Here is a 16,168-nt window from a genome sequence, read left to right as displayed (position 1 = left end):
TCTAAAATTAAACACACAGCTCTTTCTGTGCACTGGGACCAACCCAAGTATTGCCCAGGCCTACAGAATGAGCAGCCAAAGAGGGATCCTGCAGGCTGCTGAGTTAAATCAAAATACAAACAAAAAAAAATAGCATGCATATGAGAGTGGGGTGGAAGAGGAAGAGAAAATTCAGGAGAGAAAGAGGGAGGGGGTGAAGAGAAAATTCAGGAGAGGGGTGGAAAGAGAGAGGGAGGAGGAGAGGGGAGGGAGAGGAGGAGAGGGGAGGGAGAGGAGGAGAGGGGAGGGAGAGGAGGAGAGGAAAGGGGAGGGGAAGGGGGGATGAAAAAGTGAAGCAGTCATGATTGATAATTTTTGCTGATAATCTGAAAACTCCAGTGTTGAAGGAGGAAACTTGGTCTGCAATCCACAGAGCAGGTTGTGTAGTCATCGATGGAAGGGTCAGGAAAGAGCGGATGGCTCATGCCAATGGCAAGCAAAGGCTCGAGCAGAGGGAGGGGCTACAGCTCAAGGGGGGTCATTCCTATTACTCATCTCCATTCATTTCCACAAGGGATTTCTTCCTTCTCCTCCTCCAACCTGTGACACATCGGTTCCACAACAGTAATTGGGGATGACTAATAAGCAGTACTCTTGCCCGATGTATACACCATTTAAAAACAAGATAACTGTGACATTTACCTCTTTATATCCAGGTTGTCGGTGTGTCAGACCTGTTAAGAACAAAATACAGAGTGAATTCTCTCAAAAGATGAGTGCTCAAAAACAGTGAATGGTTCGCTGTTCAACAAAAGCAGAATTTGAAATGAACACACAAGATGGAAAATGGTGTGGTACATACATTAAACTCTGTGAAGGCGGCCAAAAGTATAATAGATTACTACATCACTTCAGGATTCAATAAATAAAACCTTGGTTTTATGTTCGAGACAGTGTGGGAACCATAGACAGGACAGGATTCAATCAGAGAAGGAGGCTAGAGTAGAATACTTTTCACACTGTGCAGACTGGTGATTTTATGAGAACTGTGAAGACACTTCGGGACAACTTGATTGATAAGTATGGGGCAATATGGAAATTGTGGGGTTCACTTTCACATTGATTCTATTGATGTTGACCCTCCCACTGAAACACATTCCTCTCATAAATTGACCACCAAACAACTGAAGCTCAACCTTCAGCTAGATTAACTCCTTCTGCTCACAAAATTGTTACTAAGCGCCTATTTAGATTAATCCCATTCCCTATTACACAAGCACACACATTTGAAATCCCTCCCTCTGCCAAAATAACTAAGACGTTCAGTGAAGATTATTTTATTTTAAGCAAAGAATTACTCTCAGATATTTGTGTTATTTTTAATTTAAGAGTGCATCATTGGGAGCTTTATACAAATGCTGGAGAAGTTCAACAGGTCAAACAGTGTCCTTTGAGTAGCAAAGATAAAGATACATAACCGATGTTTCGGGCTTGAACCTTTCATTAAGGTACGAGAGAATGCCAGCAGGCATCCAAACAAAAAGGTGGGGAGGGGTGGGGAAGGCAGGACATGATAGATGGAAAAAGGAGGGAGGGGACAGCAGCAATAGCAGAAACTATTTTACAGGTCTTTACTTTGCATTAGATCACCCAGACCACAGACACCCCCTACATCAGACTGTTGTTCATTGATGACAACTCAGCACTTAATACTCATGACCAAGCTAAAGGATCTGGAACTCTGCCTGGTCCTCTACAACTAGACTCCTCATTGGCAGATACCAATCAATGCAGATCAGAAACATCACCTTCTCCTCACTGACCATCAACACAGGAGCACCCCAAGGCTGTGTGCTCAGTCATCTATTTTATTCCCTATGCACATCGGCTCCAACTCAAATCTACAAACTCGCTGGCCACACCACCATCGCTGGCTGAATAATTGGAAATGATGAGTCAGAATAAAGGAGGGAGATCAAGAGCCTGGATGGGTGGTGCCAGAACAACTCATCGATGATTTTAGAAAGTGAGGCTGAGAGACCATGCACTGGGATGGAGGTGGAGTCAGTCGGAACTTTCAAGTTCTCGGGGATCAATCTTTTAAAAGACCTCTCCTGAAGCCAGCACATTGAGGCAACACTAACACCTTTACTTTCTAAGGAGTCTGAGGAGATTTGCCATGCTGTCAAATACTCGATCAAACTACTGCAGGTGTTCTGGTCACATCACAGCCTGGTTTGGTAATTCAAGTACCAAGGAGGAAAAAGATAGCAAACATAGCCAAATTCATCACAGGCTCCAACCTCCCATCCACTGCAGACATTTACGTGAGGTGCTGCTTCAAGAATCATAAACATCATAAAGTACCTCCACCAACCTCTACTCAATGCTTCCTCCAGGCAGAAGTACAGAAGCCTGAAGACCAGCTCTTTTAGGTTCAAGAACAGTTTTCTTCCCACTGCTATCAGGGTCTTGAACCTCCACTTGTTAATCAAGGACTGCTCCAACATCACAAAATGACTGTTGGCACTACTGCAAGCTATTTTCTTTTGCATAAGGATTATTGTAAATATTTATTATCTGTCTCATGTATTTATTGTCTTTTAAGATTCAATTAAGTTTACTATAAGTTATATTTTTTTTAAAAGTACCTGGTTGGCTACAGCAAGTAATAATTTGCTGCATGTGTACACTGTACAATGTGTATGTCAATAAACATGATCATACTTTTCTAATATCCCTATAATACCGTATATACTCGTGTAATCGTCAATCCTGTGTTATAGTCAACCCCCCCCCCCTCCTTTTATAAGCCAAAAAGTCAGGTGATCTTGTATGACCAGTGTAAAAGTTGACCTCCCCATTTTTGGCTCTGGCCACCTGCCCATCCAAGTTCCCGACACCCCGGCCACGGGCTTACCATCCATTCCTGGCCATCCAAGCTCCCAATGCTTTGAACAATGCAGGTACTTAGTGAGGTCAAAAGTTTGACACTTGCAAAAATCAACCTTCCCTTTTCTGGCATGAAAAAGTGGTCCAAAATTTTTCATTATTACACAAGTACATACGGTAATCTAAGATCATTTATCGATCTCTGTTATGTAGGCTTGAGAAGGCCCCAGTGAAATCTATACCATTCAGTACAAAAGTTTGCACACCATTGGAGTTTGTAAACAGATTGTTTGGCTAAGCCACCCATCCACTTGAATTTTCAATCATCACTGATGTTAAAAAAGCCTGCCATAGCTCTGAACTTGCTTACAAAGTATATGCTCTTAGCATTTACCAGCTCAATATAATGAAGTACTTCCTATTGCTTTATAAATTGCAAAAATTGCCAACTTCAAGAGTTCAGTGGAAATATGTGTTCATCCAACTAAATGCAGTTTGCTACGGCAACCATCTTAGTTTCCATGGCAATCTTCCTTGCTCTGCTAGATGAGCTTTTATCCCAAACCCTTTTAATTGGCACTAAGCTATCTTGCTCTGGTATTCATGTGAGCTGAACACATCTCAATAATGTTCCTCAAATCTAGGTTTGCATGATTAGCATAGTCAAAAAATATTCTATAGAAGCAACCTAAAGCCTCTTCCCCAAACACAGAGCGAGATTTTCCAGCTTCCCCTTTTCTCCTCCTCAATATTATCTTGGTAATGCTTCAACTGTAGATGCCAAATACCTATTTTTAAAAACATCCACAGGGTCTCAAAGTCAGCCAACTATTACAACAGAGTTTTGCATAGGTTATAATAATGAGGAAAGCCCAGGGTTGTTTAGACTTTTGGTTTACACTAGAAAATTTGGGATTGGGAGAGGAATCGCAAAAGTGGTGGAGATTGGCAGAGCAGCACTATAGCAACACTTCAGCTAAAGTAGGAGGGCAGTCTGCACTGACAGAACGTGAGGAGTGTACAAAAATCACAAATTATTATAATTAGTTTTTACAAGCTAATCAAAGCAGCTGACAATGTAATTGCAGAGAAAGTATTCTTATGCACAAGGCATTAGAAATATGAAACCCCTTAACCCCTTTTTCTAAAAGATAAATGAACATTTACACATTATAATTAATTGGTTTTTATTAATTAAGTAAGCCAAGAGTCATGAAAAACAAATAGAGAGTCTCTGATGTGTTCCCTCTTAGACCCAGTGCAACACCATTGAACTGCTGGTGCCCGAGCCTCCTTGTGCTTAGCTGCACGTTAAATTCACACTCCTGGAGTTAATACCAAACCCCAACACAAACTCCATCCAGCCAAGAGAAGAAAAATCTTGAAGCCACTCTTGAAACACTCTTTAAACGTCACAGCAAAGTTTCTTTTTGTTATTTTTCATGATTACTCTCTCTCACAACAATGAGTCATTCTTGCTGGTTGACAGAGATCGCATCGACTGCCCCATCCCCAACATTAGTAAATCATGAACAGCCTGTGAGGGATTTGAATGGCCATTTCAGGAGAGCAAAGAAGCAGGTTCGATTCAGGATAAAGTTACATTTTGACCAAACTCAACAGCAAGTTTATCTCATTGTAGGATGTGTGACAACCTCCTGGATTTAAAAAACAATTGAATTCGAATTTACATTTTCTGCACTGTTAATCCAACAATATATAAGGGCCCCAATTATGTTGGTGTTTGGGACCATTTTCTTTCTCTTCCAGAAAATTATTTCCAATAAGATCACCCAACAGCTGGTCTCTACCCCAACCCCATTCTCATGCTGAACACATAAATTCTGGCAGAATGAGGAAATGAATTTCAGGTGCGGGGATGAGTTCTCCCTGGGTTGGCCTCAATCATCGGATAAGGCTATTAGCATTTTGGGGTTTTTTTTTAGACTAAGAGATATATCACTTTATTTCGTTAACAAGCACCAACTCACACCCGGCTGGACAATGCCAATTCCTTCCTCTGCCCGCAAGACAGGCGAGAGAACAGCGTGCCCTTGACCAGACGGGGTTAACTGTGATTTAGTTTCAAGAAGCGTGAGTATTTCAGAGAACCCAGTTAATATTTGCGGGGATAGGGCCTGCTGGGGGTCGGGTCTGGGGTCTTCGCCTGCTCATTGCTCACCTAACCGTGTCAGAGTCTCTGAAGCAGCCTGCCTGAGGTTCTTCATCCCAGCGACGCCGCCAGACCTGATTCATTGAGTCGGTACAACGCCGGTCTCCCAACACTCGCGGCAGCCAGCCTATCCCGGCGGCTGCAGCCTCGGAACTGGACGGAGGATCCGCTGCACAGCGCTGGCGTTAACGGCCCGGTGTGTGCTCACAATAACGATCCCTCGCTGCCGAGAACGCCAGGAGACGCGGCTCCCCTCGCCATCTGAATCCCCGGCGCGCACACACACAGAGGGAAAAAAAAAATCAAGCCACCCTCAGCACACAGGCAAACTAACCTTGGCACCATCCACCCGATAGAGCAGTAACGAAGTCAGAAAACAAACAACCCAGTCAAAAACTATAACCTCCAAACCTAATGCAGTGCACTTCCTTACAAAGTCACTTCATAGCAAATCTCAGCAGGAAAGCAAGCCGAATCAACATTAACCTAATGTTCAAACTCAACTCAGCACAAAAAGATAGTCTCAGAACACGAACACAGAAACCCAAAAAAAAGGTCCTGACCTGGGGCAAAACATTGGACTAACATTTCTCTCCATGGACGCTGCTTGACTTGAAATTTCCCCGCCCCACTTCTCATTGTTTGATCACGATTTTTGTCATATAGCATAGAAACACGATTCTTTTTTTAATTTTTTTAATTTAATTCTTCCCCATGAACCATATCAATAACAAAATATGCAAATATTCATCATTAAAATATACACACAGGCATTTTCATTCCCCCCCCACCTCCTATAACGTAAAGCAAACAAAAGAAAAAAGAAATAAACAATAAAAGAACAAAGTGTCATCCAAAATTCCATATTTGGGTATTTTCCTACTTGTATCATTACTTTAAGAGATGCAGGTCTGAAATTGGTGGTTTCTAATATACTCTATGTGTGGTTCCCAAATTTGTTCAAATAAAGCATATTTGTCCTTTAGATTGTAGGTAATAATTTTTCTAATGGAATACACTTGTTTATTTCTATGTACCTGTGGTGATGTTTCCTCTGTTGTATATAGTTGTCATTGACTGTTGGATATATGGAGCTGGCCCGCCACAAATGACTCATACCCTATGACTCCTCCCCCGTGGTCCTGGGCCATAAAGGTCAAGCCACCTTTCCTTTGCTGCCATTCCTATCCTGGGATCTGGGCCAACAAGGTTCTTCTGTGTATTAAAGCCTATCATTTCCTCAGCTTGTTTCCGTGGTTACTGGTAGTGCCCTACAGTACCATTGTTGTATTTTAAAGGTTGCCTCCATTTTTCAAGTTATCATTATGCACTTTTTTGCTGCTGTGAGTGTAATCATAATAAATCTTTTTTGAGCTTTGTCTAATTTTAGGCCGAATTCTTTGTCTTTTTTGTTGTATAACAGGAAGATTTCTGGATCTTTTGGTATCTTATTTTTTTGTAATTCTATTTAATATTAAGTTTAAATCCTCCCAAAAGGTTTTCACTTTTGTACATGTCCAAATTGCGTGTAATAATGTTCCAATTTCTTCTTTTCAACTGAAGTATTTGTCTGATATTGTTGGATTCCATTCTTTTAACTTTTGAGGTGTAACATATAATCTATGTAGCCAATTGTATTTTATCATATGAAACCGAGTATTTGTTGTATTACTCATGATTCCTGTGCATAGTTCCTTCCATGTATCATTCTTTATTTGTATATTTAAATAATTTTCCCAACTTTGTTTGGGTTTGTACATTGTTTCATCATTGTCCTTGTATTGCAATTTGCTGTACATGTTTGTAATAATTTTTTTTAATATCGCCGTGTCTGTAATTAAGTATTCATAGCAGCTACTCTCAGGTAATCTTAGGTTAGTTCCAAACTTTTCTTTTAAATAAGTTTTCAATTGATAGTATGAAAATATTGTACCTTATGATATTCCATATTTGTCTTTTAACTGTTCAAATCTTAATAAATTATTTCCCTAAAAGCAATCTTTTATTCTTTTAATTCCTTTTCTTGCCCATTCCTTAAAAAATAAATTGTCTATTGTGAAAGGTGTTAATGGGCTTGGCGTTAGTAGCATTTTTGGTATTTGATAATTTATCTTTCACTCCAGATGTATTCTCTTCTATATTTTTAGTACACGATGTAGTATTGGTAAATTATTATGTGGCACCAATTTCTCATCCCATTTATAGAGTAAATGTTCCAGGACCTCTTTTTTCAACTGTTCTATTTCCCGATCATATTCTTTTTTTAATCTTAGTTGTGTAACTAATTATTTGTCCCCAATAAAGGCCTTCATTGCATCCCATAAAATAAATTTGTCTGCTACTGAATTTGTATTGAAATATATTTTGATTTGTTGTTCTATGTATTCTCGAAAGTCTTGCTTTTTAACAATATAGGGTTTAGCCTCCATCAATATGTTTTCAGTGGAATATCCTCTAAATCAATTATCAATAACAAGGGCAAGTGGTCAGATAAAAATCTGAATTCCCCTGAATCTGAGCCAATAAGAACATATCAATCCAAAATAGGTTTTATGTCTGTTTGAATAATATAAATAATCTGTTTCTTTTGGGTGTTGTTTTCTCCATATATCAATTATCTTCCAATCATTCATTGAGTTTAATGTAAATTTGGCTGCTTTATTATTTATAGTTGTCTTCCCAGTTTTATCTATCAAGGGTAAAATTAAAGTCCCCCTTTAGTAAAATGTGTCCCTGTGATTCTGATATCTTTAAAAAAAAATGTCCTGCATAAATTCCTGGTCATCTTCATTAGGTGCATAAATGTTCAGCAAGTTCCAAAATTCTGAATAAATCTGGCACATCATCATTATGTATCTACCCACTGGGTTTGTTATTACTTTCTTTATCTTAATTGGCAGATTCTTATTAAATAATACAGAAACTCCCCTGGGTTTTGAATTGTATAATGATGCCACTATATGACCTACCCAGTCACTCTTCAATTTGCAGTGTTCTAACTCAGTTAGTATAAATTCTATGATTATTTTTCACCTTTTTAAGTAGTGTCAGTAACTTTTTTTTCTCTCAATTTGATTGTAGATTCCATTAATATTAATAGAGATATACTCATCTTACTCCTCCGTTTTCAACTCTCTCCCACCTCTTCGACCCCTCCATCTCCCTTCTTCCAAAATCACTCTTTAAATTGCTCTTACTCTTTACTATATGCAATGACACAACTAATAATAAAATAACAAAAACCATAAAAAACAAAAAAACTATTTACAAAAAAACTATTTAAAAAAAAACATTAATTTCCCTTTCATTGAGTTGTCCTTGCCACCTTGCAAGACAACTACAACTCCCTTTTCTACCTGGTTTGCAGTATTAACTGCATAAGTCAACAGATTTTGCAGTGGGCAGATCTTCCCCCATTTTCTAGCCCTCCCCCAGAGAAATAACTAACTTAATCATTATCTTAATAGTCCTTTTAGTATTTCCTTCACTCCTCTTCTTGTTTCTTATTAGTCATCAGTCTGCAATGCGATGAGCTTCTTCTGGGTCTGAAAACAGTATATTTTGCCCATCAGGAAAGAATACCTTCAACACTGCTGGTTGTCATAACACAAAGATATAACCTCTTTACTATGGAAAAGTTTTTTGCTAAATTAAACTCCTTTCGCTTCTTTAAAAATTCAAAGCTAATATCTGGATAAAAAATATTTTTTCCCATTCCATTGTACTCCAATGTTTCCTTATTTTCTTTCATTCTTGTATATCGTAGTAGTTTTATTAGTATACAGTGCGGTTTCTGATATGGCTGTGGCACCATGGTTCTGTGGGCTCTTTCAATTTCTATTTCTTCTTGGAGTTCTTTCACTCCCAAGATTTGTGGGATCCAACTTTTTTATAAATCCTTTTATATCTGCCCCTTCTTAGCCTTTTTTCATGCCCACTATTATTACATCTGTTGAAATTCTCTAAAATTTCAATTTTTTGGGCTAATAAATCTTGTGCCTTCTTAATCTCCTCATCTCTATCTTCCAGTTTTTCTCTTAACTCATTTACTTCCATTTACATGACTATCCCTCTGTCTTCCACTTCATCAGTTCGTTTTCTCATGACAGCCATAGCCTTCTCCATTCTTTGCATTTTTGCATCTGTCTCTTGCATGTTTTTTTTATATTATTGAGTTCTTTCATTATTGTGCCTATTAGTATCTAACTGTCAAAATATTCTTTATCAATCATCTGCCTCTTTTTTAACCTTGTATTTTTTCTTGTAAGCCTTTATCTTTTTCTTGATCTTCTTTCTCTCGCTCCATTTCTTAGCTTCTTGTTGCTAATTTTTCTATCGATATCTCCTTTGCGGCCTCTCCAATTGCTGATTCAGTGCCCTGCTGTCAATGTCCACTCCCACCGGCGTCTTCGCTACAATGCGTATCGCACATGTGCAACTCGTCGCGCATGTTTGCTGGCATTTCCTTTTTGGGCTCTGCAAGCCAATGTTCAAGACCCCAGGGGATGTCGCTGCTCAGCTGCCTGCTCACCAGTTTCACCGATCGGGCCATCCTCTTGGGGAGAGCTCCCTGCTCCCGGACACCAGTAAGGCCCTCCTCTTTTTTCTCTGGCGATTTCTTTCTCTTCTTGACATTTGAGACTTTTCCTTCTTTGGAGCCATCTTCAAGTTCTTCTTAAACTTTTTATCTTGAGGGTTTTTTATACTTCTCTGCTTTGTTTTTCTATCTTTTTTCCAACTTTCTGTTTTCCACAACCAGCCACTACTCCATTGTGACTTCCCCATATCCTTTTAATTTAATCCTGTACATATATCCATCCAAATCTTTCTTAAATATTGCAATAGAATCTACCTCCACCTGCCCCTTCCACCTGCCCCTTCCACCTGCCCCTTCCACCTGCCCCTTCCACCTGCCCCTTCCACCTGCCCCTTCCACCTGCCCCTTCCACCTGCCCCTTCCACCTGCCCCTTCCACCTGCCCCTTCCACCTGCCCCTTCCACCTGCCCCTTCCACCTGCCCCTTCCACCTGCCCCTTCCACCTGCCCCTTCCACCTGCCCCTTCCACCTGCCCCTTCCACCTGCCCCTTCCACCTGCCCCTTCCACCTGCCCCTTCCACCTGCCCCTTCCACCTGCCCCTTCCACCTGCCCCTTCCACCTGCCCCTTCCACCTGCCCCTTCCACCTGCCCCTTCCACCTGCCCCTTCCACCTGCCCCTTCCACCTGCCCCTTCCACCTGCCCCTTCCACCTGCCCCTTCCACCTGCCCCTTCCACCTGCCCCTTCCACCTGCCCCTTCCACCTGCCCCTTCCACCTGCCCCTTCCACCTGCCCCTTCCACCTGCCCCTTCCACCTGCCCCTTCCACCTGCCCCTTCCACCTGCCCCTTCCACCTGCCCCTTCCACCTGCCCCTTCCACCTGCCCCTTCCACCTGCCCCTTCCACCTGCCCCTTCCATAAATTCACAACTGTAAAAATGTTACCCCTCAGTTTCCTATTAAATATTCTCGCCCCCCCCCCCCCAACCCCCACAATAAACTACGTCCTCTGGTTACTGACCCTGCTCTGGGCAAATGCTACTCTGCGTTCACCAAAGCTATTCCTTTTATGATTTTGTATATCTACATCAGATAACCCTAATTCACCTGTGCTCCAAGGAACAAAGCCGCAGCCTGCTTAACCAGCTATAGCTCAGGCCTTCTGTGTCCTGGCAACGTCCTTGCGAATCTTCTCAACACCCTCCAGCTATTTGTTATTTATCAAAGGCATGAACCCTTCTCCATTAACAATGGCGTGAAGCAAGGCTGTGTTCTCGCACCAACCCTCTTTTCAATCTTCTTCAGCATGATGCTGAACCAAGCCATGAAAGACCCCAACAGTGAAGACGCTGTTTACATCCGGTACCGCACGGATGGCAGTCTCTTCAATCTGAGGCGCCTGCAAGCTCACACCAAGACACAAGAGAAACTTGTCCGTGAACTACTCTTTGCAGACGATGCCGCTTTAGTTGCCCATTCAGAGCCAGCTCTTCAGCGCTTGACATCCTGCTTTGCGGAAACTGCCAAAATGTTTGGCCTGGAAGTCAGCCTGAAGAAAACTGAGGTCTTCCATCAGCCAGCTCCCCATCATGACTACCAGCCCCCCCACATCTCCATCGGGCACACAAAACTCAAAACGATCAACCAGTTTACCTATCTCGGCTGCACCATTTCATCAGATGCAAGGATCGACAATGAGATAGACAACAGACTCGCCAAGGCAAATAGCGCCTTTGGAAGACTACACAAAAGAGTCTGGAAAAACAACCAACTGAAAAACCTCACAAAGATAAGCGTATACAGAGCCGTTGTCATACCCACACTCCTGTTCGGCTCCGAATCATGGGTCCTCTACCGGCACCACCTACGGCTCCTAGAACGCTTCCACCAGCGTTGTCTCCGCTCCATCCTCAACATCCATTGGTGCGCTTTCATCCCTAACGTCGAAGTACTCGAGATGGCAGAGGTCGACAGCATCGAGTCCACGCTGCTGAAGATCCAGCTGCGCTGGATGGGTCACGTCTCCAGAATGGAGGACCATCGCCTTCCCAAGATCGTGTTATATGGCGAGCTCTCCACTGGCCACCGTGACAGAGGTGCACCAAAGAAAAGGTACAAGGACTGCCTAAAGAAATCTCTTGGTGCCTGCCACATTGACCACCGCCAGTGGGCTGATAACGCCTCAAACCGTGCATCTTGGCACCTCACAGTTTGGCGGGCAGCAACCTCCTTTGAAGAAGACCGCAGAGCCCACCTCACTGACAAAAGGCAAAGGAGGAAAAACCCAACACCCAACCCCAACCAACCAATTTTCCCCTGCAACCGCTGCAACCGTGTCTGCCTGTCCCGCATCGGACTTGTCAGCCACAAACGAGCCTGCAGCTGACGTGGACTTTTTACCCCCTCCATAAATCTTCGTCCGCGAAGCCAAGCCAAAGAAGAAGAAGAAGAATTTATGACATACATTTGGTCCAACAATGTTATTGCTTGAAAGGAGTGAAATAGGAAGTTTGATCTGTAATAAATCTATTAAGAAGTTTATTTCAGCTATGTATATGCTATTGCAAAAGGCAATATGAAAACATGGAATCCATAGATCTATATAAAGATGGCAAAATTATTTAAATATTAGTATTGGGGAGAAAAATTGGTTGGAACTGTGTCATGATAGTGTGACAAACACAATAAATGTTAGATATAAATTGGTTCAACACAACCTTTTACATCAATTATATTTTACCCCACAGAAATTAAATGGACTGAAATCAGATTGGTCAGATAAATGTTTTAGGTGTAATCAAGAGATAAGTACTTTTTTAAATACATACTCCTCTTGGTCATGTTCAAAATTGAGACTATTTTGGTCGGAATTAGGAGCATTTTTAGAATGGGTTACTAAAGTTAAATTTTCTCAAGATCAAAGTCTTTTAAAAAAATTAGGTAATATATCAGGGATAAGGCCAAAACTGAAACATAATATGTTTCAAAAGAGATTCATAAAAATTGCATTAGCAGTTTCAAGAAAACGTATAGCATTGACATGGAAATCAGATTCGTATTTGGGAATGGACAGATGACATGCTGAAATACATAGTTGTATACCTCTTGAGAATATTACATATAATTTAAGAAATAAATATGATATTGTCTTAAAAATTTGTGCCCATATTTATACATCATATGTATTAGTTTATGAAAGGTATCCCTTGAACCTCAGAGAATCTTATCAACTCCTTGTAATTTTATGATTAATAATGTAAAGTCAAATGTATTGAAATTTTAGAAACCAGATGCGTTTATTTCTTTTTATCTTTCTCTCTTGTTTTTCTGGTCTTTGGGGTTATTTGGGGGAAAGGGATGGAAGGGACTAAGGGTATATAACAGCATGTATTACTGATTTGAGATGTATGGTGGATATTTTACTGTATTTGGACATTAATGCATGTATGGAAATTTAAATAAAATATTCCACAAAAAAAACACCCTCCAGTTTGACTTCTTTTCTGTAGCATGGTAACCAAAACTGAACACAATACTCAACACAACTGGTACATGACTTCCTAACTTCTAATCTCAATTCTCTGATGAAGGCCAGTGTGCCAAAAATCTATTTGACTATCCTGCATATCTGTGGCTACACATTTTAAAACAATTTTTTGCATACATGTATTCATGTCTAAATACAAAATATAATGTAATCATATCAAATCCATTACACATGATAGTTTTATAAAACCCCCAAAAATAAAATTAAAAAAAAAAAATTCACCAACCCCCTCCCCCCAAATAATAACCAATAGGGATAGTAAAGAAAGAAAAAAGAAAAAGAATACCATTAGTAAAGAAAGAAAAAAGAAGCAGACCTGGTGGTCTTTCACTCGATTCTAAACTTTTTGCAGTTTTATTTGTTTATTTATTTCTGTAATTTTCAATTTTGGTCTTGTCCCTGAAATATTACCCAGTAAAAATGACATTGGGTCCTGTGGAAATTTAACTCCTGTGACTTGTTCCAAAAAAAGTTCCTAATTCTATCCAAATGATCTCAATTTTGGATATGACCATGTAGGATTTTAAAAAGTACCAATCTCTTGGTTATATCTAAAACATTGATCTGAAATATCTGACTTAAATCTATTTAATTTCTTGTGGGGTAAGATATAGTTGATATAAAAACATTATACTGAACCAATCTATACCTAACATTTATTGTATTTGTCATACTATCTAGACATAGTTCTGACCAATTTTTCTCCCCAATAATAATATTTAAATCTGTCCCCCATCTTTGAGTTCCCTTTTGAAATAGTATATCTGTGGCTACACATTTTTTAAAAATGTGATATAAATGTCTTAATAGATCTATTACAAATCAAGGTTTCTATTTCACTGCTTTTAGGTAATAATGTTGTTGGATCCAGTTTATCTCATAAATATGCTTTTATTTGATAATAACAAAATATTGCATTATTCTGTATCCTATTTTTTTTATTGTTGAAATTACATTAAATTTCCTCCTTCATAACAATCTTTTACATTTCTAATTCTCTTAGAGAACCAAATATTCAAAAGTCAATTATTCATTGTAAATGGGATAAGTCTATTTTGATTCAAAGGCATTTTAGTTAATCCAGGGCTTCTTGTTCACATTTCAGTATTTGCTTTATACCATACATTAATCAAATGCATCAATAGTGTCACCAAATATTAATCTTGGTTCCCATTTATATATAAAATCTTTTGGTGTCTTCTCTCTTATCTTTTTCAATGCTGGTTTCTCTCCCTTCTCGAAAAAAGAAGATAAATCTCATTTGTGTTGTCTTATAATAATTTTTTTTAATTTGGAAGTTGCAAACCTCCTAGTTCATATTTCCATGTTAATTTTTCTGGGGAAATCTTCGACATCTTGCCCGTCCACTGAAATTTTCTTACATGTTTTTAATTCCTGAAAAAATTTCTGTGGTAAGGATATAGGCAATGTTAGGAAAAAAAAGTATTACACTCTCGGAAATATATTCATTTTAATACAATTAACTATTTAACATTGGCAATTCCTTCCATTTTTTCAAAACCATTAATTTTCTTAAGGGGAATAATTTTATTTAAATAAATGACTTAAATTATTATCTGCCCGTATTCCTAAATATTTTATTCCATTTATCGTCAATTTAAATGGGCATCTCTTTGACACAGTATAATCACCTCTATTAAGAGACATAATTTCACTTTTATCCTAAATTTACTTTATAACCAGATTCTATCCCATATTCTTTTAATCTTAAATATAGTTTAAGTAGTGAGCCTTCCGTTTCTGTCAAGTAAATTAAAACTTTATCTGCAAATAAATTAATCTTATAAATTCAACATGTTTTTGCAGGTATGGGGACCTTATTTACAAAATGTAGGGTTGAATATTTAATAAGATACTTTGTCAATTCATTTTTCTTCCTTTTATTGAAATTTAGATAAATATAATTTGGCCTCTTCTTTGTTGAATTAGATTTCAGATCTAGACATTTCCTTCTCTTTTTCTCCTCTCTCCTGTTTCCTTCTCTATTTCTTTTACTTTTTTCCTTTTTCAACCTTTTTTCTTTTTCATTAGGTGTTTTGGGGGAGGGAGGATGGGTCATATTTGGAACATGCATTAATGATTCACACTTAATTACTTATCTGTGATGATAATTTTCTATATTTTGTTGATAAAATCAAAGATAAAATATTGAAAAAAATTAAAACCTTTAATATCGGGGTCAGATCGAATCAGTTCTGCAAGTGGTTCAATTGCTAAAATAAATAAAACCAGAGATAATTGATATCCTTGCCTACCTGATTTGATCACACATAACAACTGGGGCTGTGAGCAGTGTTCAAGGAGTCTCAGCTAGACACACACAGTAAGTAACCATGTGGGAGATTGTACTGTGTGTGGCATGTGCTTCTCCCACCTAGAGTCCAGTGCTCTGGGCAGCCTGTCGGCACAGCAAACAGTATATAAATCCCTGGGGGTACTGCCTGAAAAGAATGATGAGAGAACCACCCTGTGGGATCGGGTGGTGGCTGTGGTAAGGGGCAGGTTCCTCACGCTCCTGGAAGGGACCTAAATGGCCAGCCTCAGTGGCACACGGGCATTGAGGCATGAAGGTGATCAGGGAGTGGACTCTCATTACCAGCATCTATCGGGGCACCCATGGGCACAATTTCCCTGAGGACACCAGGAAAACCTTCGACGATGGGCCACTTAGTGCGGATCGTCTTGCTCTTGATGGGATCAGTGACTGGTAAGGATGTCCAGGAAGCCATCACCCTTCTGGAGGGGCTAGAGTACACAGAGCAGGGGGCTCCCACACAGGGGGTCTCAGCACAGGATCCCCGGACCGATACTAAGGTCAGTGACACCACTTTCCTGTTAACCTGCAGGCAAATATATCTTTTTACGGACACACGCTGACATGGATTGTGCCTGCATCCAATGAATCTCCAACCCCACCATGTTTGTGCTGTGGCAAGTGCACTGTGAAGTGAAGCCACGCAAGGACGGAGCACCTATCGCACCAATAAAGCTGAGACCTAGAGCATTGTCATCCTTTTAGA

General features: G+C 39.8%; 1 protein-coding gene across 7 annotated transcripts in view; it reads right to left on the bottom strand.

Annotated features, from left to right (window-relative positions):
* Nucleotides 1-16,168, bottom strand: part of cdk15 (cyclin-dependent kinase 15) — a 94,876-nt gene that overhangs the window by 67,196 nt on the left and 11,512 nt on the right. For 5 of the 7 annotated variants that reach the window (XM_069934365.1, XM_069934366.1, XM_069934363.1 and 2 more), the window contains exons 1-2: nt 5,054-5,302; nt 682-713 (exon numbers count right to left, since the gene is read on the bottom strand). In XM_069934365.1, coding sequence (XP_069790466.1) covers nt 682-713; nt 5,054-5,099 — 78 coding nt within the window. In that variant the 5' untranslated portion in view covers nt 5,100-5,302. Of the gene's footprint in view, nt 1-681; nt 714-5,053; nt 5,303-6,081; nt 6,240-16,168 lie in introns of those variants that run through there. The other 2 variants (XM_069934364.1, XM_069934369.1) reach the window with 2 other exon arrangements.

The sequence above is a fragment of the Narcine bancroftii genome, chromosome 4 (assembly GCF_036971445.1).
Source record: "Narcine bancroftii isolate sNarBan1 chromosome 4, sNarBan1.hap1, whole genome shotgun sequence".
Classification (NCBI taxonomy): Eukaryota; Metazoa; Chordata; class Chondrichthyes; order Torpediniformes; family Narcinidae; genus Narcine; species Narcine bancroftii.
This window is presented reverse-complemented; position numbering and strand designations above follow the sequence as displayed.